We start from the raw sequence: 23,727 nt of genomic DNA on the forward strand, positions 1-23,727 counted from the left end.
AGTCTCCGCTATCGCGGCCGCACAGTGGGCCAGTCCGCGGAGAGCGCCGTGCCAGCGTGATTGAGGGCCCATACGGGATATCCGGACACTGTTCCGGGATGATCGATATCAAATTCATTTGGCGGTCCAGTCATTGGACGCCGCAGCCGCATCGTGCTCCAGCGCGCGGGTTGCGTCCAGCGTGGCCTCACTCCGAGTTCCCAGTTTTTTGCATCTGTATCTGTATCTGTATCTGTATCTGTATCTCTGGACGGAGCACGGAGAACAGCACACTGGCCGAATCTGTGCTCCGTATCGAGTACGACTGACGAGGGCGGAGGACTCTGGACCGGTTTGTTTCTACTCCATCTGTCAACTCATGCGGCTGTTTACGCAAAGAGTTTGGCATTCAGTATCAGGAGCGAAGTATGATGTATGTACCTCACCCCTTGCTCTTAGGGAGGTCCCCCCGTGTAATTTGCTTTTCCCCCTATATATGTGCCCTTCTATTATTATGTACATTACATACCTCCTGTAGGTCAAAAACCCCCCCTGCATCTTAACGGTCACCGTTAGTAGAGGCGCTTTCCGCGGCTGTGGCTTCGATGCATAGAACAGAGTTCCATTAGTGAGTAGTGCTTGCAATCCCACTCGTAAATCTACTAGTAGTCTCCGAATAACATATTCCCGTAGCGTTCAGGAACGGACGGATCAAATCGCGCCACGGCTATACTCCGGAGAAAACGGCCAGAGCCTGCGATCCGCTGTCCAGCTGCACTGGACACAAGCTGGGACAAGCTAACGGTAGCACGTTCGCGTTCCCCAGAACGCCTCTGCTCTGCTCTGCCCTGGGCCAGGATGGGGCTAGCACTAGCCTCTGGTAGCTTCGTGGCTCTGTTTAGGTACGGTTTGGGACCTCCGTCCAAGCTGGCCAGCCCATGCACATCCCAGCAGAGCTGGAGCTGTCAAGTCGGGTACCTTGCCCACCTCTTGCCGAAGGAGATGGCCCCGTGCTCAGGGTAAAGTTGCGAACCCACTTGGCGCACTTGGAACACCTGCTTCTTTTCCCTCTCCACCCGCACTGGCCAAGTGCGGGTGGAGTGGGAAAGGTAGGATGCTACGCCGTACACGGTAAGTCTTACCCGCCAATCCTTCGGCAGATCGAATTAGGCCTCAGAGGAATGGTCGACCGTGCGCCTTGCATCCTAGATGCTGATCAAGTTCAATTCTTCCGGGCCTTTTGCCTGTTTGGCACTGCGACCTAAATCTGGATCCCCCGGCGACGCGGCAATGGGACCGATCTGGTTTATCCTCGGCTTCGGTTAGCCAGGAGACGGAGAGGCAGGAAAGGGGTGCTATATACAAGTAGTGACTGTATAAGTATATGCATCCGCCGGAGTACGGAGTAAAGAAATGGGGATAAGAATTAGGGGGGGAGGTCCGGAGTGGAGATGGGCAAGATTGGACTTCCCTGTAGTACAACTCCGTAAACGTATTTCGCACATGCTGACCAAATCAAAGTCAGAATCAGGATGGCCACTAGGTCAGTCTAGTCAAGGATGCAAATTCCGAGACAGGGGGGGGGTTCAGCAGAGTCAAGTGCTTTTGCGTATGGGATACAAGTCATGTACGGAGTACCCGGTACTTTGTTGACAATAAACTCGAATTAATATTTAATATATTACTGTATACTAGTAATATTACAATATTAATATATGAACGAATACGGCGGGATCAACTTGGTTGAAAAGGGTACAACCAAGTCATAACCCTGGTCAAACACTAAGCCTGGAAAGTCAATGTTTACCATCCAAAGCATACGGTTGGTGGAGTCTCACTAAGCTGGATTTCCATCTGAATGTTTAATGTCCGTGTTTCCACTGTGGCTGCGAACTGGCAATCACAATTGGACTCTTCCTCGAGGCTACCCAGCTCTAGCGACGGGGGTAGAGGTTACATTTTCCATGCATATTCTTCGTCCGCTCCGCGCAGCTGGCAAAAGGCAGCCCGCGCGCGCGACCAGTAGGTGCATTGCATGACAGGGACCGTGTCCAGCTAGCGCATCCTGGACGCGGGGTTCCGGCTGGACGGCTTGCCAAAGTTGACATTGTCGGGATTAGGATACGTAGGCCACGTTTTTTTCCTTGTTCTTGGTATCTAGGATTCGCAGATAGCATGGGATATGCAACACCGGGGGTACATTTGTACCCCCCTGTGTTGTGTCATGAAGAGCACGCCAAGGAATGTTTCTCTCAGGATGGCTGGAAAACCGGGCTGCACCTTGCTCTCTTAGGAACCATCGCCTGTACCGAGCTGCAGATCCAGAAAAGCTTTGGTGCCGATGCATGCATGTCTTTCTCTTCGGCAATCAGCGCGTGGTACTTCACTGGGTGGGAATGACTCGTCCCAATTTTGGGATTGGCATTTTGCTGCAGCTCGTCGGAAATTGGCATTTGTTGGTATCCCTCCAAGGTTGCGGCCCGATCATCGAATATGCGCTGGCAGAGAAAGTCTTTTTATTTTCATCTCTGCCTTTGTGCCACGTCTTCCACAAGCGACTAGCTATGTATTGGAGAGACCGATGTACATGTACATGCATACCATCGCGTCGACCTGTATGCAGTTGGTAAGATTACGATCCCAACTAAACTAAACAATTGCGCAGGCCAAGCTAGCTGTGTCGGGTCTGGGCTGACAGATAGACAAGCGACCGGGTTAACTCTCTATGGAGAAGCTGATTTGGTATCTTCATGATCACCATATGGGGCTTTTTCTGGGTTAGTGAGTAAGTACATAGACCACCTGTCGTGGAACCAGAGTAAAGATACCACTAGCATCCGCACAGCCTCTCTGTGGACCATTCTAAGCATAAGCTTTGGTAGTTGGGGGTACAATCTAGGACCAGTCATACTAGACTGAGCACTAGACTAGATTTGGTTCCTTGTAGGCTCTAATGATGGGAATCGTCGATATACACCTTCCATTCTAATCGTTGGCGAGACTAACCACACTGTGGATCAAAGCTATATGTCACGAACTATAGTTCCAACAGCCACACCACTTGAAGTAATGCATCCACATCAATGATTGTGAACTATAGCTAGTTCACAGGCGTGCTTTAGTCCGATGTTTCAGCCTTACAGGGTTATCGGAGATTTTTCATATCGTCTTTTCGACATCCCATGTCGATCACGAGCATGAGGCTCCTTCGCATACTGGATATAATCGAAAATTCCGTCGATCATGAATAAACTGGCCCTTGGAATATCAGAACCGATTCTCACTGGCAGTCCGACGGAAAAATATAATCCGTCCATAGTACAAATTTCCCCGGATCTGATCGATTCAGGTTCGAGTTGCGGGGTACCTACTAATAGGTATTGGATATATTTCCCACCTGGGCATATAGACACCAGTGGCAGTGACATAAACCCCCAAGGAAGTTTCATTGAGACTTCAAGTTGGAACAATTTTCCCACTAGCAGCTATCACTATCAACCTAAGAACGACATTCTCCAAGGGCTTCAAAATATAGTACGAAACAGCAGAAATGCAGTTGCCCCTCGTTTTATCTTCGTTGTTGCTTCTCATCCCCGTCCGAGCCGTAGATGCATCACCATTTGCAAAACCAACAGACAAATTCCAATGGTCGTCAAAAAAAGGCTTGTAAGTGAAACAGACTCGTATCTCCAAATTCTTTCTGGACAGGAATCTAATACCAAACCAAGGATTGCATTTGGAGATTCATACACCTACGTCCAAGGAACTCACGGACACCAGAACTACAGCTTCGTCGGGGATGCTTTCGATTTTGCCTTCGACGAGCAGACTCTACTCTCCAATAAAATCGTACAAAATCAAGTAACGATTACTCCTTGAACTGAATCCTTCTTTTATCTTCCAATTTGACTAACACCGACACCCTTTCCCTAATTAGACAGCAACAGCAGAAGGAGGCCCAAATTGGGTCGAATATCTCACAAACTGCGGCGTCAAACCAGGCCTAACCTCACCCCGAACCTGCAAAAAGCAACTATGGGATTTTGCATTCGCAGGCTCAGACATTTCTACAGAATAGTTCGTATCCTACCCACAAATCTCTTGAACAGAACTACCTGGTCGTACCAGTAATACTAACAGCGAGAAACAAACCACAGCACCCCCCCTCCACCACAACTTCACCGTCTCCCTCGTAAACCAAACCCTCCAATTCAAAGACTACGCCCACAACCCCTTAAGCAAATTCCTCGCCCCTAAGGACTCCCTAATAGCAATATGGATCGGCATAAACGACATAAACGACAGTTCAAAATACAGTGTCGACTTTCCAACCTTCTACAAAAACCTCACAACAACCCTCTTCACCTCCGTAAACGACCTATACACCCTCGGCTACAGATCCTTCCTCTTCATGAACCTCCCCCCCTCTAGACCGAACACCAGGAAACCAAGCCTCGAGCTCGCCGCATCCGAATGCAACGCAGGTGGGATGGTATAATTCCGCGCTCTCGGACCAAGCGCGTCTATTCGAGCAGGAGAAGAGCGGTGCTGAAGTGAGGGTCTTCGATGCCCATGCACATTTGAGTGAGATTTTGGACCAGCCTGCGAAGTATGGGCTTGTTAATACGACGGCGTTTTGCGCGGGTTATGATCAGCCGGATATTGGGGAGAATTATTTGAGTTATGGGTGTCCGACGCCGTTGGATACGTATTTTTGGTTTAATTCTGGACATATGACTAGCCATGTGCACCGGATTTTGGCGGAGAAGTTACAGGAATGGTTACGAGGTTAGTTAGTGCATGCACCGACTCGGAGGCCCGGGAGAAATGTATAGTTTATTGTTGGCAATTGGGAAACCTTTGCACTGGTATCTACTTGTTAAAGCTTTTTAAAGGTGGAGAAATAGTTCAATGATCAACTTTTCAATATGAACATACACACTTGAGAATGGTTTGTTGATCAGGAGAAGCGACATTGCGCTGAAAATGCCCCCAGAACATAGAAAAACTTTTGCGAATAATCAACATGTATGATTTGGCCACGTGAACCCCAAGCTCTAGGGTTTGCAGAACAGGTGGGATCGAAGATCCGGGGGTGAGAACTCATCGCCAGAAACTCATGTAACCGATTAAAAAAAATCATGTAAAACTGTCTATGACATCGAAAGAAAACGCCGTCCGTACCGAATTACGCGAGAAACGAAGTGAAGCAAAAAGAAAAGGGAGTCTACCAGTGACACAGAGCAGGGCGAGCTCGAGGAATTGCTCATCGGAGGACGCGTTTACCAACGACGGTTACCACCAAGACCGCTGTTGTTGGAGCCGGTCATACCGCCACCACCACCACGGCCCCAGCCACCACGGCCACGGCCACGGCCACCCCAGCGGCCGCCACCACCGCCGCCACCGCTGTAGCGGACCATCTCAGCAAGGCGAGGATCGATCTGTTGCTTGGCCTCAGAAAGAATGGTGACCAAGTCACGAGCCTGCTTGGAGTCTGGAGAGAGATTATGGTTAGATATCGCATGGACAAGGGTTTAGAGGAAGGAAAAGGAAACATACTGTCAGTGGTGAAGAACGTGATGGCGGTACCCTTAGCACCGGCACGACCAGTACGACCGATACGGTGAACGTAGTCCTCGGAGTTGTTGGGGTAGTCATAGTTCAACACGTGAGTAATGTCGCGAACATCTTGAATACGTTTTCGTTAGCAAAAGATCATTAGTTGGGTAATAATATGGTGATGGCCATAGAGGGCCCCTTCTCAGTCGTGCAGGACTGGATGCATCACTGCTCTCTTCGGGGGCATTTTCCAAAAGAAGAAATCCAAAAGAAGAAACCCCGGACAAAAGGAAGCGAGTCCATGAGGTGACGGTAAATCGTGGTCCTAGAGTAACCTTGGAAATAAATGCAGCTTGAACAGATCAGGAACAACGGTTGAGATACGAAAACTCCAACTCTCTTACGAGTTGCTGCCACAAAGGAGTCGGAGAAATCCTGTCAGGAACTGCTGTCTGCTACGCTGCACTGTGAGTCCAAGGTCCTCCTGGTATGGTAACCATTTGAGATGACCTGAAAGTCCGCCTGGACGAGTCGTGTTTAAACCAACACACTTCAAGAGAGTTGAGCACCGTGCCATTTGCGTCGTACAAGATCACACGGGTGAGTTTTTTTTTTAAGGGTTCCTCAAGGGGGGACATGGGGGAATTTAAGGGAGGAAGGAAGGGGTTGTAGTTTGTTCATACCGATACCACGAGAAGCCACATCAGTGGCCACCATGATGGGGCTCTTGCCCTGCTTGAACTCGTTCAAGACCCAGTCACGCTCCTGTTGTTGCTTATCACCGTGGATGGCTAAAGGGAAGAAGAGGTTAGAAAATTTCATCAGGAAAAGGAAAGGTTGGAGTTTGGAACATACAAAGCGCGGGCCATCCATCTTGACGGAGGAAACGAGTGATCTCGTCAGCGATACGCTTGGTACCAGTGAAGATGAGAATCTTATTAGAGCGGTCCTCCATGATCTTCTCCATGTGCTTGATCATGCGGTCACGCTTCTCGAAGTCGGACATGACCTCGACGATCTGGGTGATACGGTGGTTGGCAGAAAGATCCAGGGAACCGATGTTGACCTGGATGTAGTCGTTCAGGAAGTCAGAGGCGAGCTGACGGACCTCCTTAGGCCAGGTGGCGGACCACATGCAGGTTTGACGGTCAGGGCGAATCTGGCCAATGATCTTGCGAATTTGAGGCTCGAAACCCATGTCCAGCATGCGATCAGCCTCATCGAGAACCAGGTAGGTGACACGACGCAGGTTGGTACGGCCAGCCTCCAGCATGTCAATAAGACGACCGGGGGTGGCAATGCAAACCTCGACACCACGGGACAGATCACGGATCTGAGGTCCCTTGGGGACACCACCGTAGACACAGGTGTTGCGAATGCGGGAGGACTTTCCGAACTTGGTGATCTCGGCCTGAATCTGAACAGCCAACTCACGAGTGGGAGCCAGGACCAGGACGATAGGGCCATCGCCAGGGGACAGCAGGGGCTGAGCGTTGATGTGAACGATAGCGGGAAGACAGTAGGTCAGAGTCTTTCCAGAACCAGTCTCGGCAATGCCGACGACATCACGTCCAGAGAGGGACATGGGCCAACCCTGAGACTGGATGGAGGTGGGCTTGTCGAAACCCTGAGCCTTGACCTCGGACAAAACGTACGAAGGGAAGCCAGCCTCATCGAAGGTCTCGACGGGGCGAGGCACACCGGTACCCTGGATAGCCATCTTGTTTGCGGTGCGGAACTCCTGCACCTGCTCTTCCGAGCGGGCGGTGACATCCTCGTGCTCCTTGTAGAAAGACTTCTCGAACTTGGGCAAGGCGCTGAGGTCTAGACGATTGTTAGTATTTTTGCGGTCAGACAGGGGGGAAACCCGATGAGATTTTCAGCACTTACCCCAGTCTTGCTGCTTGAGACCCTGGCCAAGGTTTGACATGCGGTCACCACCAGCACCTCCAAAACCGCCGCCGCCGCCGTAGCCACCACCACCACCGCCGCCGTAACCACCGCGGCCGCCACCGCCTCCGTAGCCACCACCACCGCCGGAGTAGCCGTTGGAGCCGCCGTTCTCATAGCCACCACCACCACCGTTGCGAGAGCTAGAGACACCGTTAGCAAAAGGTCACAGATCATGGTAAAAAGTGCGCGAGTGCATCGACAGGCAGACGTGGCCGGAGGTACCCGATCTCAGACCAGGCGCAGTCTAGGCTGAATGAGTCGAGAGAACGCTCTCACAGCCAGGTACGCCCAAGGAGAGGGAGGCACACGCCATGTTGCAGACGAAAACGTGACAAAGGGGGTTGATCCCGGAGGATAAGAGACTTACCGGTAAGAATCGCCGCCGCGAGAATAACCACCACCGCCGTAAGACATGATGGAATATGTGTTGTTTTTGTGATGAGGGTAAAGCGAGGGGAATATAAATGGAGATGAGAGGGGGAAGAGAAAAAAGAGAGAACAGGGGAGATTGTTGACAAGGATGAGTTCGCTGAGAACTTGAGGAAGGAACAAAAAAAGACGCCAGGGGAGGAAGGAGGCAAAAAAAAAAAAGTTTCCATATCGGGTATAGCGTGCCACGTGATCCGCTTGGCCGGGTTCCGCGGTTTCGCAACAAAGAAATTTTGTTAAAGTTTGATGGGTGGCGGTGATAGCGTGGAACTCCCGGAGCATAACACTTAACTAATAGTAATGTTGGATATGCCTTGTTGAATTAATGATGAATGATCTGTATAACAATGCCTTCTCTCAGCCTATTTCACACAACACTCTGTATCACTCCTTCTGGTCGCTCAACCCCATATCCCAGAAACGGATCTCCAATTCGGTCGCTCGCATAAAGATCCGGATTAACTCCTCCATGCGACTGGGTGATACCTTTTGCATATGTTTCTCCAGTAGTTCTACCGAATTTGAAATTAGTGCAGCTCCTGGTAAGAGAGGCCGTAGTTGACTTACCGGATCCCAGACGAACAGCCTCTGTATAGTCATCGGCGACATAATTCTCGATCCATTTCAAATATTGGTTTCCTTCTCGGAGAGTAGCTTCATCAGAATGCAGTCGTCTGGCGATGGCACCATATCCGATCAAACAAGGCGCCAGAGCCATTTGTAGCGCGAGCCAATCCTCAGATTGACCCACGTCCAGTATATACCGGCTGTATGCAGTGCATGCTATTTCGAGATGATTAAGTCAGATACTGGAAACGAGGGAAATGAGGCCAAACTTGGAGGGAAGAGCGATGATACTGACCAATGGTTTCCGAGTGAGCCTCGATCTCTGCCTTAGACAGACCAAAAGAAGCACAGTAGTCCAGGTGCAGTGCCATTTCTCGTTGAATGTGCAGTACAATTTGGGCCGACTAAACTTGGAGTTAAATATGAGGAGGCAGGAAGTTTAGAAAGATACTTACCGCGGCAATCGAATCCATCGTCTTTGCTTTGTAAGAGGCAAGCGCGTTGCTTCGGGCGAATTGAACCTATAAATGTTAAACACCTTGTCTCGGGGGTGTGGGTGAGATTTCAAGAAAGGACTCACCAGGTACAGATAATCTTGCACGAGATACTCCTTGAACCGATCCAGGGGAAGCGTACCCTGGCCCAGGCCCGCAACAAACTCGTGATGGGTAAACTTCTGCCAAACTTGCTGAACATCCGGGCGATCCAAAACGTATTCGATGAATCGACCGCTGAAAATAGTCCCTGTTAGCGTATATTCATATGCTTGTGTACCAAGAGCAATCTGAGAGGAGAAAGGAGAACATACGGCGCAAAAGGCATCGTGTACATCGAGTGGAAGTGGTTGATGGGTCCACTTCCTTTACCAAGATCGGTACTTGTTTTAATACCTACTTCAACGAACCGAACGGCGTTGCGAACCGCTCGGATCAGGTCCTTCCCTTGGGCCAGGTTTGCCGCGATTGCCGATGCCAATGAGCAGCCAGTACCATGGGTGTTCTTAGAAACCAAGAACTCTGTCTCAAATAAAGTTGTGGTTTTTTCGTCAACGAGAATGTCAACCACAATGGTTGCATCTTGTGAGTTATGAGCCGTTTTGTGGTCCTTCGTAAGAGGGAGATGGCCACCCTTCAGCAGTACTGCCTTGGGACCCAGCGAACGTATTTGCTTGGCAAGTGAGATCATTCCAGCCAAGTCTGTAGGTTCCGGAGCTTCATCGCCGGCGTCCTTGATCAGAAGCTGAGCCTCCGGAATGTTGGGGGTCAGAACGGTCGTGAGAGGGAGAAGCTTTGTTCGCAGTTCTTTAACAGCCTTTTCCGGTAGCAACTGTGACCCACTGGTGGAAATCATGACCTATTTGATTATGAGCACAAGGAAAACAGATGGCCAGGTAGATTTCCCATTACCGGATCGAGGATAATTGGAGGAAGCTTGTGGGCTTTCAATGTTTCTGCGATGACATCAATCGTCTCGGCGGACGATAGCATTCCTGCTCACGGTCAGCAAGAGGCTTTGGATAGAGTTGCAACTGTTGGGAGAAAAAAATGACACACCCAGCTTGACTACATCAGTGCCTACATCCTCAAGACTAGCATTGATTTGCTTCCGAACAAACTCAGCGGGGACAACAAAGATGTCCTGCACGCCGAGAGTGTTTTGTGCAGTGAGTCCGGTTGTAGCCGTGAGGGCATAAACACCATGAGCCGCCAAAACTCTCTGGTCAGCCTCAAGTCCGCTGTTGACTGAATTAGCTTCGATTATTCACATATTGAGCCATTGACCCGGCAGTATCATTGCGATGCGCCGACGAGAGTAACAGCAGACTTTCTGCATACCAGCGGAGGGGTGCGGGAACGAGGTTTACTTACGCTCCACCTGAGCTGTCGGACCCTGCGATCACAAGAACCCGTTTGACTGACATGATTCAAGCCAATTGAATTGCCAGGATACGACGGAGAGAAAGTTGGAAAAGCCGCCCTGCCCGCAACGAGGGTGGGGGAAGTGAAGTGCGATAACCGATAACACGATTTGCTTCTCTCCAGTTGGTCCCTCCATTCGACGGTGGGTCAGGTAGGTCGAGGTGCAGCATAGAGCCACTTTGAGTGTCATTTCCCTTCAGTCTGTTCGAATCCTCCTCAATTTTGAAATCTGGATTCGAACGTATTCAGTTGAGGTGCCTACAAAATTAATACCGTTATTGGCCTCGACCGTTGCTGTCCAGCACCACACCGCACATCGAACCCTTTGAAGGCAATGAAATTCGATTTTAGATTCTATTAAATATGCTCATAGCACATTTCTATCTACTTTGAATATCCGCAACATTGAAAAATGCCACCTGGACAGTGATATCATCTCGGATGTGGCGGGAGAAGGGGGCTCCAAACGCTAGACGACCAGCGATCAACTCATGGTGATTTCCCCCCAGGGAATTGCGGACAAGATGAACCGCAACGTTCTCATCTTGCACAGTTGTTCTCTCCTCCATAAACTTCCAGTTCGTTCCTTTATAAAATTGTCCAAAGTCGAATGGTTCATAGGTCGGTTCCAGTTCCACTCCTTTCTCAGATGGCTCGAGCCACGTTCCTACCAGGTCGACCGCTTGTTGATTCGAAAGCATGTCCCACAAGCCATCCGAAGCCATAATCAGGAACGAGGGCCTGCTCGGGTCGATCTTCGTGGATGTAATGACCGGTTCGGCAGTCAGATACGGCGGTGTTCGCACATCATATCTAGGCGTCAAGGGCGAGGGGCCGTTGAAGTTTTGTTTCATTTCTTTCTGAAACTCCAGAGACCATTTCCACCGGCTATCACCGAAGGCACGAGAGACTGCTAATCCAAGTACGCGGCCGTTCTTCACCATCTCATCTTCCCCGGGGTGCTCTTTTTGCAACCGCTCGACCTCCTGCATGTTATATCCGGTTTGATCAACGGACAAAGGAATTGCCTGCCACTTTCCATCAGGGCCCTTTTGTCCCAGAACCGCCCTGGAATCACCAGTGCATGCCACATGCAATTTGCTCGAGACTGGATCATACAGAGATAAGAGTGCACAGGAGCCGGCATAGGCGGGGGCCAGCAGCTTCACCTTTTCGTGCAGAGGGAGTTTGCTTCGCGTCAATTCGGCAGCGTCGTCAATTATTGCTTTGTCGAGATCGGTAAACCCTTTGGTGATAGCATTGTGAATCGATTCTTCAGCCACTGCGTCATTGCTGGGAAGAGACTTCATTTGACCAAGACTGTGCGCCAAGAAAGGCATCAGCTGCTTCTCCAATAGATCGGCCGTCTGTGACCCGGCATGCCCATCGAATACAGCCCAAGTCATCCATTGACTGCCATCGTTCCGAGGGGATGGGAGTTTACCGTGGAGAAATTTGTCCTCGCAGGGGCTATTTGAAGCCAATTGCGTACCATAGTATCGATCCACGCCAGAAACATTATCGACTTTGTGAGAATATGCCCCTTCCGAAACAATTCGGGTGACCTCGTCCTTAGATGGGCCTGGCGGTAGGTTCAATTGAGCCGTTGGGGAACCTTCAAAGCGTGGAACATCATCCCGCGTCGTTGTCAACCACCAAAGACCCGGCGAACTAACAAAGCCAAAAAGAGCGACATTTCTTCTGAAATTGGAGGTTGGTACTTTCGTTGAATAGGGATGGCTCGCATGTGCTCGTGGGATTCCACGACTTAAACGCGCTCGAATCACGCGTGAGAAAAGCATCGAAGCAGCAGAGAGGATGCAGATAGGAACCCAGGATGAGAAATTTAGTGAGTTTGAGCTAAAGAGGACAAGAACATGGGGATCTCCCAATCTGACCTTCGGTAAGGGCAATTGCAGCTCGCGTTAAACCTCGGGAGAGCAACTCCCTTGCGTTAGATATGATTAGTCATCATGCAAAACAGCCGGATGGTAAATCCGAGGCGAGTTCGGACATGGCTGATTTGTTGACTTGGAAGGTTAGAGAGAGATAAAGAGGAAGAAGCAAATATAAGTTTGCATGAATGCTGCAAGGTCTGGAGGTAGGTTTGATCAGTGGGACCAGATGCCTGCTATCAGGTGGTACCTTCAAGGTTCGACCTCCGCTAACCTTGCCTGGATTTACGTTTGGCTCTGGTTGATAAACATAAGTACAATCTTTCGTCGTGAAAGGTATCTCTCATAGTCATCAAGTTCAAAGTTCCTCTACGATTGCAAACTGGTAATTAATAGTGACCGTGGAAGTACTCAGACACAGAGAAACGAAGGAAACCTGAAGCATCAACATACTAACAAATAGATCTCTCTCCTAAACGGCGTTACTTCTTGAATGACGAAAAATTACAAAGAAAGAGAACAAGCTCATGAAATTCTGAGAACAAATAATGATAAAATTAGGCAAATTGATACCTCATAACCTTGGAACCCATCCAAAGCGAAAACCTATGTACAAATTCCCAAAAAAAGTCGTACGCCACCGGGGCATTTATTGTAACATGAAGCGGAAAAGGCTGTCCATCTCGACCCACTGCCGACCGCACTTTTTCAGATAACCATCAGCCACGGCCTTGATCGTGCCAAACCGTGTCCGGTTGAACTCGGCGAGAGCGGCGAGACTATCTTTCTTTTCCCCAGTCTCCTTGCCGGCGGCAGTCTTCGCCTTCTCCACATCCCAGAGACCGGAGAAGTACAAAAGCTGGTTGTAGATTTGCTTCTCGTTGTATTCGTAGGACATGCGACCCAGGCAGCCCTCGGCGCGACCTCGAGGACCGAGACATCGGTGTCCGTAGACACTGATCTGCCGCGTGCGGTTGCCACAGGCAGAGTCGTCACAGACCAGCCAGCCCTCGTAATATGCCGCTGTTTGTTCACGAAGCTGGCTCTCCAGTTGGGCGACAATGCTGAGTACGGAGAATGGTTTCTGGCATCCCTCATTAGGACAAACGATTCCATTGGCGGTGCACATTTGAGGAGAGTCAACCAGTCCTTCGAAGATGGAATCTTGTTTGCAGTGTCGGCATTTTAGAGTGAAGCGCGCCGCATCGGCAAATCGGACAGCGTCGGGAATCTGGGACTCCAAGGGGAAGATCTCGGCATCTTGCTGCTTGTTTGCACTCGAGGTATTGATCTGGTACTTGCGGGTGTCGAGTCCAAGGCATTCGGCGAGACGGACGGCATCGGTACCTGGAATCGGTGCACACAAACGCTCGATGGGAGGGAAGATTTGCTTCAAAAGGTAGAATTCGACATCGGGCTTGAGTTCCGAGTTTGGCCTCAGAACATCTTGAGGGCTGTAAGATCGCTTGGCGGGGGTAAAGCTGCCGTCTCGGCGTCGCCGCTGGTGACAATGTAGGAGATAACATCGTTTGGCCGAATGTTCTTACCCCGAGCGATGTCTCGGAGGGCAACCTGTGCTGGCGGCATACTCTCCTTGTTGGGGTATTCTTGGGGGCGTTTAGAAAGTTTCTGAAGAATCGCAAAAGTTAGCAATCAGATGCCACACGATGTCTTCTAGTTTTCTCTTACCGTGTAAATAACGTATTTCTGAACAGGAATCGTGAACTCCTTCATCTTCTCGGCCAGTTCGCGCAAATATTCGTGAACCTTGTTGAGGACAACCTCCTGGTCCTCACCAGACAGAATATCATTGAGAAGTCGCGAAGAGACCTCCTTCGAAAGAGCACAATATTCACGTCTCTTCATATCCAGACCCTTGACCTCAAGTTTTTCGATGTACTTGCCATCCACTTCTGTGAGATTGACAGCAGCGTACTTCTTCTTCGCATGCAGCAACAGGCGGCGGAAAACATTGTCAATGTCGATCTCAAGCAATCGGTAGCGTTCGTTGACCGATTTCTTGAATTCTTCTCCAACTTTGAGTGCCTCGCTGATCGTATCCATGTTGGTGTTGATCATGACTGAATCAGTGTCACCATAGATAACACGTAGCTGCTTACTTTCAGCCAGGTCTTTGGTACTACGAAGGATCTCACGACCCTTGAAGGTAGTGAGCATCGCTAGAGGACGAGCGTAGAAACGGCTTTGGGTGTATCCCAAACAACCGTACATCGAGTTGGCAGTAAGCTTGAAGGCAAGTTGCTTCGTATCCCACAGAGCCAACTGTTCGGGTGTCGCACGCTTGTCCTTCATCAGCTTCTTCACCTCTCGTCGACGACCGACCAAAGTTGAAATGAGGCGTGGCAGAATTCCTTGCTCTTGGTCTGAAGAGGGAACTTCAGGCACCTTCTCCTCGTTCTCATTTTCGGCCTGTTTTGAAGTCAGCTAATGGTCCATGGTTTTGAGGGCTCTCGGAGAGTGAGTACTTACCGAGGACATTCGGTCGACCGTTGTGAAGCAGATGTTGTATTCTTGAATGATACTGGGGTACAGACTGTTGAAATCCATAACCAAGATGAATCGATCATACAATCCCTTTTCGGGTTCGAAGACGAGACCTCCCTTGTACTTGTCCTTCTTCTTCTTGTCGCCAGCTTCTTCGTCGTCGCCATCCTGCATCTTCTCTTCGGCCTTTTGCAAACGTGCTGAGTACTTGTCGGGGCAAATGTACTTGTTGCGATGGAATTCATGAAGCAGAATGTACTCGTTACGCTCGGCACGGGTACCGCTCAGAGTGCGTGCCCATGAGTTACCAGCGATGTTCGTCAATACCTTGGTAAGAGGAAGCATTTGCAAACGCAATACCAAGGCAGCAACGAAGTAAGTATCCGTATCGGCGTGGTTGACAAAGTTCATGAGACCTTCCTTCGTCGATGCCCATGATTTCAAAGCTGCCTCGACATCGACCTCTTGGCGAACATTCCCTTCGCCAAGATAGAGCTGGCACATTTCTGACAAGCTCCACGATTGACATTTCATCATAAGCGACTATTAGGTGGGTTAGTAAATTGTTCGTCAACGTAACTCGAAAGTTCCTACCTTGCCCATATCGTTGCCAGTATCACACAGCAATCTTCCTGCGATAAGCTGTCGTTCAGCAAAGAAGCTGCCTCCCCTGTTGAAGTTCTTGGGCCAGTCGCCACGACGGAGTCGACCGATGCGGTGCCAGCCAGGAGTCTTCTTCTCCTTCATGCGATTCAAGAGAATGCTGAGATCGACATCTTGCAATTGATGGCCCATAATGACATCCGGGTCCATCTTCTCAAACAATGCCAAGAATTTGCTGAGCAAGAACTGTTCGCTTTTCTCGAGCATGAAAGTGCCTCGCTGTTTTTTGGTTTCCGCCTCGAAGTGCATGGGGTAGGAGTTACCAGCTGGGCGCATAACTGTGAATGTCTTGCAAGGGAGCTTTTCGGGAGGTGTAGTGTCCGTTAGAGAGACATTCTCGTAGACTCGAGCACTGGCCAAGAGAATTTCTTGCTTGTTTTCCTTCACGTTGAGCTGGGTCCGGAAGGAAAGACTCATCAAAGTCAGGGGTGGTGTATCGAGGTTCTCGGAATCCGGAACCGGGCTGATTAGAGCCGGTTTGGACGCCTGGCACTCGAATTTGCACCAGGAAGCGTTGTTGACAGCGGCGAAGTCGGCTTCGTCGATCTTGAGCCAGCAAGGGCCCATGATATTTTTCCACAGGACGAACTGCTCGAAAAGAGAAGTGTTTGTGCCAAAGACGTGCGAGAAGGTCTCGCCTTTGACATCCATTGGCAGAGCGGGTTTGTCATATGGGTATAGTAGCTTGAGATATTCGCTCTCCTTAGGAACGCCTCGCATTTCGAATGCATACTTTCGGGTGCAAGGTTTGATCTTGTGCATACCAACACGCACACGCGTCATCATCTCATCAACCTCCTGGTAGACGTCTTCCATGCCAACTTCCTCCTCGGTTGCTCGTCCTTGCTTGTGACGGTGCTCGCGAGGCAGGAAGTACAATTTGCGCAGGATGTTGTCGACCTTCACGAACGCACTGACATAGGATCCGTTCTGCTTGTTCTTCACCTTTCCGAACAAACAGAGACTACCGTTGACTTCTGTGTAGTCGAGCCAGAACATTCGCAGACTTCCATCTTCTTCCACAACATCCTGGGCACGAAGCTTTCCAAATGAACGCATCTCTGGTGCAGGGCTGCTGAGAACATTGAGCTTGTCTCTCACGTCATTCCAAGAAGGATCCATGACTTCCGGGGCAGCCTTGACTGGTGATGAGCTTGCAGGGGTTGAAAGGACCTCTTTCTTGAGCTTTGGCGGAGGCCGACTGCCGGTCATATTGATGTTGGCTGTTCTTGTGCCTGCGCTGATGGTCGCTTGTGCGACATCCATCATATCGATATCTTCATCATCAGAGACCTCATTCTTAATGATCGGAACAATTGTCTTACGCTCCACGGCCTTGCTGATGGGAGAAGAGGGCAGGGGGTCGTTCATGTCCACATCGTCATCGTCAGCCATGGGAAGCGGGCCATCTGAGTCGATATTCGGTTGTTCCAACTTGACCGGCGAACTTGGCATATCGTTTTCGTCTTTCGGGCGAACCTTTTCGCTGCGTCGCTTCTCGGACAAAGGCGGGGAGAGCACACGAACTTTGCGTCGGGCATCGGATTTGATGAGATTTCGCGTAGGAACGTGTTTGCGAACGACATTTGTATCCACTTCCCCAAGCAAGTCGGCCATGAAGGCATCATCTTCAGCGGTGGCAACCGGCTAGTCGGTCTTGTTAGAGGGGACACCCTACGAGCGTACAGGGGAACGGAGCGAAAAAAGAACCTACCTTAGGCTTTGGTGCGCTTGTCGCAGAAGTCCCGCTGTTGAAGTATTTCGAGATTCCATTATTAATCTTCTCTTTCCGTTGTTTCTCCTCCTCACGCTTCCGCTTGGCGGCTTTGCTTTGTGCGGGTAATTCGTCGCTATCGTCACTGTCGTATTCTGCGGTGCGTTCGTTCCAAACTTCTCGGCCATCGTCGGCGTATCCAGCTCCATTGTCGTCAACAACGAAGTCGTCCTCGTCAAGACGGTCGCGGATGATCTTCTTGTATCCGTCGTCATCGACTTCTTCGTAAATGTCGCCCTGTTCCTCGACTTCGTATGTGTCGATGCGTTTTTTGCCGGAGGCACGGAGGGCCCTCAGCTCGGCCAATCTCTCACGAGCAGAAGGCATGGCTATTAGTGTTTTGGACGAATGCCCATAGACAGAATGGGTCTGGGAAGCAACAATGGTTGCGGGGTGAGTGAATACAAGGGAGATCTTCGATCGCGCCTTCGACGGAGCGCGCGCGAGACGCGCAGCGCGGCGCGTTGAGTGGTTTACTAATGATTTGCGGCCTTGGTGCCTGATCCACTACCAGCCCTAACTACTGCATCCAGTCTACTAGTAATGCAAGGCCGCAACTTTGGAAGTCATGACAGAAATGGTTGATTCAATTTTATGAAGTTGAATATGATTTTCACAATACACATCAATTTCAATTGACTGGGCATACTCACTTTAGAAGGTAACCAATGGTGATACTATACATGGTACTTTTTTCCTTTCTATTCTAAAAGAGGCAATTTAAATTTGAAAATTGACTCTATTCATTCCTATTCTAAAGTCAGGAGTTCACAATGGCAAGAGCGAGCCTCATCCAGTCGTTCTCAACTTGATTGGTCCACATTCCTCTATAAAGACAGGTGGTTCCCTCTGGAACTGGCTGCTGAAGCAAGGACAAAAACACCAGAGCAGGAATAAACTAGCCCAGATAATAATAACTAGATACCAGTACTTATTACTTGAATAGAACACGGTCGAGTGGGGATTCCCAGTATGAACGTTGCACATATTACCATTTCGGTTTGCCGATCGTTAGAGGGGTTCATCATTCAATGTCGAGGCTATAAGATTGTGTTACTTGCTATTCCCTAACAGCAGTTAGCAAGAAGCGAAGCAATCAGGCGTTGGTCTGCTACGAGTACTAGCGTTTGTACTTGCGAAGTACCGAAAGCCAAGTCATGTAGGCAGGTATTCCTCGGTGCTTCGGCGGAACGGCCAGAATTTAGCGTTTAGAAAGAAGAGCATATTGAACAAGATAAAAACCCGGTGTTATTTGAGCAGATTTTCCTGGCCTATGCTAGGTATGTTTTCCAGCCGTGAGAAACAGCGCCAGTAAAAAAAAGAACATAGGATCTCCATCCTCTCCACACCCAGTCAGCAACCGGTACCGGGATCAAGGACCGTTTTCCGAACTGAATGTCGATCCTAACCCACGAGCCAGCCAGACTAAGCTAACTCATGGCCACAACCGTAATCCTCCCTAGATACCCAATCCACCAAGAAGAACAATGGAACACACAAGTCGTAAGATGAGATATGAAAGACATGAACGTTCCACCCTCCGTTTTTTTGATAAATTCCTTCTTCGCCCGCGTATGATATACACTGGTGCGAGGGAATTTAACGGTAGGACTTCTGGTAACGGGCGCGGGCACCGCGACCACCGAACTTCTTGGGCTCCGCGCGGCGGTTGTCGGCGACCAGCAGGGTGCGGTCGTACTGGGCGAAAGCCTGCTTGAGCTGGTTCTTGGAGTGCTCATCGACGTACTTCTGGTAATAGGCGACGATGGACTTGGCGATGGCCTGACGGATGGCGTAGACCTGGGAAGTGTGACCACCACCGGTGACACGGACGCGGATGTCGATTCCGGCGAACTTGTCCTGGCCGACGATCAGGAGGGGCTCGTAGACCTAAATCGAAGAGTTTTGTCAGAAAATCGATTCGTCGCATAGAACATTGCCGCCAGCCATTTGTTCAATATCATCGTGGTTCCTCCTCTTGTGGTTGCGTGTTTCCCCCCATTGGCGTGTGGCTGGCGGAATAAGGCTTGGTGTGGTTGTGTGAAGCGTACCTTGAAGCGGAGGATCTCGGGCTGGACCAGGGAGATGGGCTGGCCGTTAACCTTGATGAGGCCCTTGCCTTGCTGTAAATCGAAAAGTCTCAGCGTGCTGTTCATTCATGATGCAGTGTAAATCCCATGCGCCAAATGTGTCCAATGTGTCCGTGTCCTTCCCTCACTGCTAACCCACAACATCTCAAATTTCGGATTCCTTCAATAATTCTGTCACATTTCGTTGTCGACACCGTTTATTCCCAGACACTTCTTTTCCTTTCCTTCACATTGTTCCATTTGGCGCAGGGAAGTATAAATCGGGGGTGGATATGGGTGTGAGGCGTCGTCTTCATACCTTGCAGTGGGCGACAGCGGTGGCTATTGAAAAAAAAAATATCAGCACTTCAATCTTCAAGATGAACAAATCGTATTTCGCAAAAGCTCACCCGTCTTCTTCTTGCCGAAGCATTGCACACTCGGGACGGAAGCCATGGTGTCGATGGGGAGGGAGTGTGTTGTCGTGGGAGATGGAAAAGAACTTGAAGTCGACCGCGAATTCCCACACCACGGCGATTCGCCTGAATTGCCCTTGAAAGTGCGGGTTTCGCTTAGAGATGGGCTAGCCCGGATCCGGTTAGTGCCATTTGACGCTAGGGCTTGGATCACATGATATGGTTGCTGACTGATGCGGCGGAGACCGGGGGCAGAAAGTTCGGGGAACTTTGAACTCTGCTGGCTAGCAAAGGATCGCGTGTTTGGTCTGCTAGCACTTCGTTTCCACTCCCTTCTTTACATCTGACAAGATGTCGCAAACCGTCGGCAAGGTGTGTATAGGTGGCAATTGCTAGATATTGTTATATCGGGCCGCGATTCCCGGAGAATAGCCAGTGGGACTAACATATATCTTTCTCAGACTCGTCTTGCTTATTCTCGAGCATGGCACTATGTCGATGCTGGCTCGGACTCACGCTCTCTCGGCCGTCTGGCTTCCTCAATCGCCCTCGTCCTGATGGGAAAGAACAAGCCCATTTACGATCCCTCGACGGACTGCGGTGACTACGTTGTTGTTGCCGGTTGCCATGATCTCCGAACAACCGGAAAGAAACGCTTCCAGAAGCTGTACTATACCCACACGACTCGCCCCGGTAGCTTGAAGAGCATGACAATGGATCAAATGTTCGCCAAATGGGGTGGTGGAGAGGTATTGCGCCGCGCTGTGAAGGGCATGCTGCCCAAGAACCGCCTTCAGGAGCCCCGGCTGGCTCGGCTCAAGAGTAAGTTTTCCCGTTTCGAGGGAGGATATCAGACGGAGCGCGGATAGTCAAGACTCGCTCCACGCAATCAGTGGCAACACTAACACCTATGATATAGCTTTCGAAGGTCTCGCCCATCCTTATAAGGAGAACATCATCAAGTTTGGCAACGAATCGGTTCTGAGCAACCCCAAGGTGCAAGAAGCCTTCAAGGAAGCCAAGACATCCGCATAATTATTCTCCCTCTGTCTCGCATTATTCATCTATTACGCCCACACCTAGGGGCTGTCTGTATTCTATTTATTTGTTATGATCCAAAACCGCAAGCGCATGGGTCCGGAGTCCATTTTTTGTTATTGGGAGTGACATTTCTCTTCTATGTTTTCTTTTCTCATGGTTTTTGAACTACAAAGGTCTCTTCTTGAAATGTACTTATATAGCAGACCGAATGGAAATAAAAAAGAAATGTGTTCCGAAATGACATTGGGCCGTGTCGATCCACTCCCAGTGGTTGGTATATAGAGACATACTATGTACAGGGAAACTCCATGCTAACAAAGAAATCCGAAGTCGGTTTCGACCGATGCGGGGACATTTACAGGCGGGCCTTCTGGTTGGCTCGGCCGACGGTGCACTTGATGAGACCGTTGGGGTTGGACTGGGGGGGGCGTAAACTTCGGCATCCTTGCCAGTGTTCTTGGTGCCCTTGTGCCAGCTGAGGTCTGTGAATGGGTTAGTCTGGTTTCAAGCAGTTCATAGTTGGAAAGTTTATATAGCACTTACCAATCTCGAAGTAGTGGTTGTTGGGCAGGGCGTAGTCGACAGTGTCGAGCAGAGGCTCGGCGGCGAGGATGATCTCTCCCATCTTATACATAGTTGCCTGCACACTGGCGCTGTTGTCCTCGGCAAAGGTCTTGAGAGTGGTGTTGCGGGCAACCTCGTAAGCGGGGTTGAATCGGCGGGCGTTGGCCTTGACCTGAGCAAGGTTGCTGAAGCGGCGCCACTGCCAGTCGGCGGCAACGTCAGTGCTGAGAATACGGTCCCAGGTCTCCTTGAGGGTGGTGAACTCGTCACGGAGGAATCCGTGGAACTGAGAACCGGTGCTCTTGAGCACGGTCAGGTTCTTAATGGAGGACTGAATGTCAATACCCTTGCCCTCGTGGACGTCAACCTGGACATTGCGGGTCTCGCCACCCTCCTTGACGAAAGAGTGAGGGTGAGGCTTGCCATCAACATCCATGCGCACCCAACGGTGGGTAACAATGTTGACGTGAGCGGCGTGGATGTGACTGTACTTCTCGACGAAGTGGTTGCCGAGGATGGAGCCGAACAGCTCCGGGGGAGTAACGGGCTGCTGCTTAGCGGTAATGTAGATGGTGTTCTTGATGGAGTCGGTAGCGACGACGACACTGTTGTCGGCCTTGGTATAGCTGTAAAATAGTTCTGTTAGCTGCGTGTCTAGCTGCACCCTTGAGAGAAGCGCGTCCCCGCGCGCAGATAAGGTATCTTCGCCGCAAGTCTCCAACTAACTGGAATGAATGGATGGAAGTACTTACGAGGTCTCGATGTCACCCTCGAGCAGAACGCAGACGGTCATCTCAACAACGGTCTGAACACCAGTCTTCTCATCGCGGTGCACCTTGTACACGCGGACATTGTCCTTACCATAGCGGGCGGCGGCGAGAGCACTCATTGTGAAATTTGGGGGAGGAGTTGGAGATGGAGATGGAGATAAGATCGAGGAATCGAAGGGTGTCGAAACGGGACCTGAGGTAGGGAATATTTAATTGGGAGTCTCAACGAGCTGATCTGGAGTTAAGAACGGTAGCGGCGACGTAAAGTATTTATTTGAAAAGCACATGGTCTGATGCGCGCGGGCGAGTGAAGGCATCGGCGGGCTCCGATGCCCGCACGACGGCCGCGCCCCCACACCTCGAGAGATAATCTTGGGCTAGCATTGGGATTGGAGAGCTTATGCTTATCGGTCCCCTGCAAACAGTTCAAACTGATGTGCCACCTGGGATTTGCTGACCACAAATCCCGGGGGTGAGCAGGTCCATCCAGCTAGTACTCACCCTCTCTACCCCAGACTCTCGGAGGCCAACCGACGTGTCAATTTCGCGTTGTCTCCTTGGCGGGGAGTAACTTGCGATTATCCGAAATCCGTACCCGAAAATGCGAAAATGCGAATCCCGAGTCCACTTTGCTGCTCCCTTACTCGTCTTTTTTTGGACCTGTGGGAACCCAGGGATTTGAAGGCCTCCACTTCCGTCGGCGACCTCCACCTGTGCCTGGTCTCGCGGCCACCTGCGATCGTCATTCTCTGAGGGATTGTTGGTCGGGATTTCGCAGTTGCAATTACATTTGCATTTTCATTTCCGGAAATGAAGGGAGTCAACTTCTGCGGGACTGTGCGATCTCATCTCATTTCAGCCATCCTATACCTTAAGGCAGCACTGCACCTTCCTCGCGCAATTCTCGGCACGAACCGCTCCATCTTCTCCATCTCCTCCATCTCCTCCAGACATAAATTCCAGAATCACCACTATCTACCCTAGGGTAGTCTAGTTTGCAATCCACGAATCAAAAGTAGGACTTAAAAAAGATAAGCGAGCTTAAATCCTATCGCATCGGATCGCCCTATTCTCATGCCAGCAGACCTCACAAGGCACACTGCGTAGAGGTACAGCTTACATTCTGCTCTCCAGTGTTTGATATTAGTTACGACTAGTTGAGTATCCCAAGGGATAACCTGGTAGTTACTTCTCTACCCAAGTATTCCTCTACCTGCAGTCACCTGGACCTCAGGCTACCCATACTACTAGATACGCATTGAGAAACTCAAGTTGTCAACCGATTCAGATAGTTGTCAGCTGTCTGTAAACAAAGCATGGCTACAACTTGAAACATGGCAAAGACTATATCATATCCTTGTTTATTATACTACTAGTACTAGTATCAAAGAGATAGTATAGGTGTCCGCATGAGAGATCAAGATAGGTAGGTATGTGACAAGCTTACTCCATTCCAGCATTACAGGCTACTAATTTAAACCACGCTTCATTATATTGCTTAATCTTTAAAAATTAGTATCAGTCGGTCGGAAAAGACTAGCCCAATTTTGGGCAATAGGCCCAGTAGTATTCTCCGTACCACTCTTTCCGATTAGTAGACCAGCTATTTGTCCTACTTCCG

The 23,727-nt window shown here is 50.1% G+C and overlaps 8 protein-coding genes across 8 annotated transcripts; 2 read left to right on the plus strand and 6 right to left on the minus strand.

Moving 5' to 3' along the window:
* Window positions 1–3,624: 3,624 nt before the first annotated feature.
* N7533_012006 (SGNH/GDSL hydrolase family protein) lies at window positions 3,625–4,772 on the plus strand (the record flags this gene model as incomplete). Its single annotated transcript, XM_057108656.1, has 5 exons — window positions 3,625–3,645; window positions 3,688–3,840; window positions 3,917–4,056; window positions 4,120–4,463; window positions 4,498–4,772. 5 exons carry the CDS (start codon window positions 3,625–3,627, stop codon window positions 4,770–4,772), a joined length of 933 nt encoding a protein of 310 aa, XP_056953757.1.
* Window positions 4,773–5,261: 489 nt separating this feature from the next.
* On the minus strand, window positions 5,262–7,908 carry N7533_012007 (DEAD-box ATP-dependent RNA helicase DBP2; the record flags this gene model as incomplete). The annotated part of the gene is made up of 6 exons (XM_057108657.1): window positions 5,262–5,476; window positions 5,542–5,670; window positions 6,225–6,332; window positions 6,397–7,365; window positions 7,432–7,634; window positions 7,862–7,908. The coding sequence occupies 6 exons, from the start codon at window positions 7,906–7,908 to the stop codon at window positions 5,262–5,264; spliced, it is 1,671 nt and encodes a 556-aa protein (XP_056953758.1).
* A 399-nt stretch (window positions 7,909–8,307) lies between these two features.
* Window positions 8,308–10,411, minus strand: N7533_012008 (uncharacterized protein; the record flags this gene model as incomplete). Its single annotated transcript, XM_057108658.1, has 9 exons — window positions 8,308–8,435; window positions 8,491–8,706; window positions 8,786–8,894; window positions 8,946–9,011; window positions 9,071–9,221; window positions 9,299–9,843; window positions 9,897–9,979; window positions 10,044–10,225; window positions 10,359–10,411. 9 exons carry the CDS (start codon window positions 10,409–10,411, stop codon window positions 8,308–8,310), a joined length of 1,533 nt encoding a protein of 510 aa, XP_056953759.1.
* A 378-nt stretch (window positions 10,412–10,789) lies between these two features.
* On the minus strand, window positions 10,790–12,211 carry N7533_012009 (PP2C family serine/threonine-protein phosphatase; the record flags this gene model as incomplete). Its single annotated transcript, XM_057108659.1, has 1 exon — window positions 10,790–12,211. The coding sequence occupies one exon, from the start codon at window positions 12,209–12,211 to the stop codon at window positions 10,790–10,792; it is 1,422 nt and encodes a 473-aa protein (XP_056953760.1).
* A 742-nt stretch (window positions 12,212–12,953) lies between these two features.
* N7533_012010 (DNA-directed DNA polymerase alpha catalytic subunit POL1) lies at window positions 12,954–17,573 on the minus strand (the record flags this gene model as incomplete). Its single annotated transcript, XM_057108660.1, has 6 exons — window positions 12,954–13,792; window positions 13,852–13,933; window positions 13,994–14,734; window positions 14,795–15,352; window positions 15,404–17,119; window positions 17,187–17,573. 6 exons carry the CDS (start codon window positions 17,571–17,573, stop codon window positions 12,954–12,956), a joined length of 4,323 nt encoding a protein of 1,440 aa, XP_056953761.1.
* A 1,272-nt stretch (window positions 17,574–18,845) lies between these two features.
* On the minus strand, window positions 18,846–19,771 carry N7533_012011 (40S ribosomal protein uS9; the record flags this gene model as incomplete). Its single annotated transcript, XM_057108661.1, has 4 exons — window positions 18,846–19,136; window positions 19,298–19,369; window positions 19,635–19,657; window positions 19,726–19,771. 4 exons carry the CDS (start codon window positions 19,769–19,771, stop codon window positions 18,846–18,848), a joined length of 432 nt encoding a protein of 143 aa, XP_056953762.1.
* A 311-nt stretch (window positions 19,772–20,082) lies between these two features.
* N7533_012012 (mitochondrial 54S ribosomal protein uL13m) lies at window positions 20,083–20,766 on the plus strand (the record flags this gene model as incomplete). The annotated part of the gene is made up of 3 exons (XM_057108662.1): window positions 20,083–20,103; window positions 20,193–20,553; window positions 20,651–20,766. The coding sequence occupies 3 exons, from the start codon at window positions 20,083–20,085 to the stop codon at window positions 20,764–20,766; spliced, it is 498 nt and encodes a 165-aa protein (XP_056953763.1).
* A 361-nt stretch (window positions 20,767–21,127) lies between these two features.
* N7533_012013 (urate oxidase) lies at window positions 21,128–22,225 on the minus strand (the record flags this gene model as incomplete). Its single annotated transcript, XM_057108663.1, has 3 exons — window positions 21,128–21,237; window positions 21,316–21,962; window positions 22,089–22,225. 3 exons carry the CDS (start codon window positions 22,223–22,225, stop codon window positions 21,128–21,130), a joined length of 894 nt encoding a protein of 297 aa, XP_056953764.1.
* Window positions 22,226–23,727: the final 1,502 nt, after the last annotated feature.

Source organism: Penicillium manginii, assembly GCF_028828005.1.
Source record: "Penicillium manginii strain IBT 31320 chromosome Unknown utg000009l:1.0-3297300.0:1.0-3298630.0, whole genome shotgun sequence".
NCBI lineage: Eukaryota > Fungi > Ascomycota > Eurotiomycetes > Eurotiales > Aspergillaceae > Penicillium > Penicillium manginii.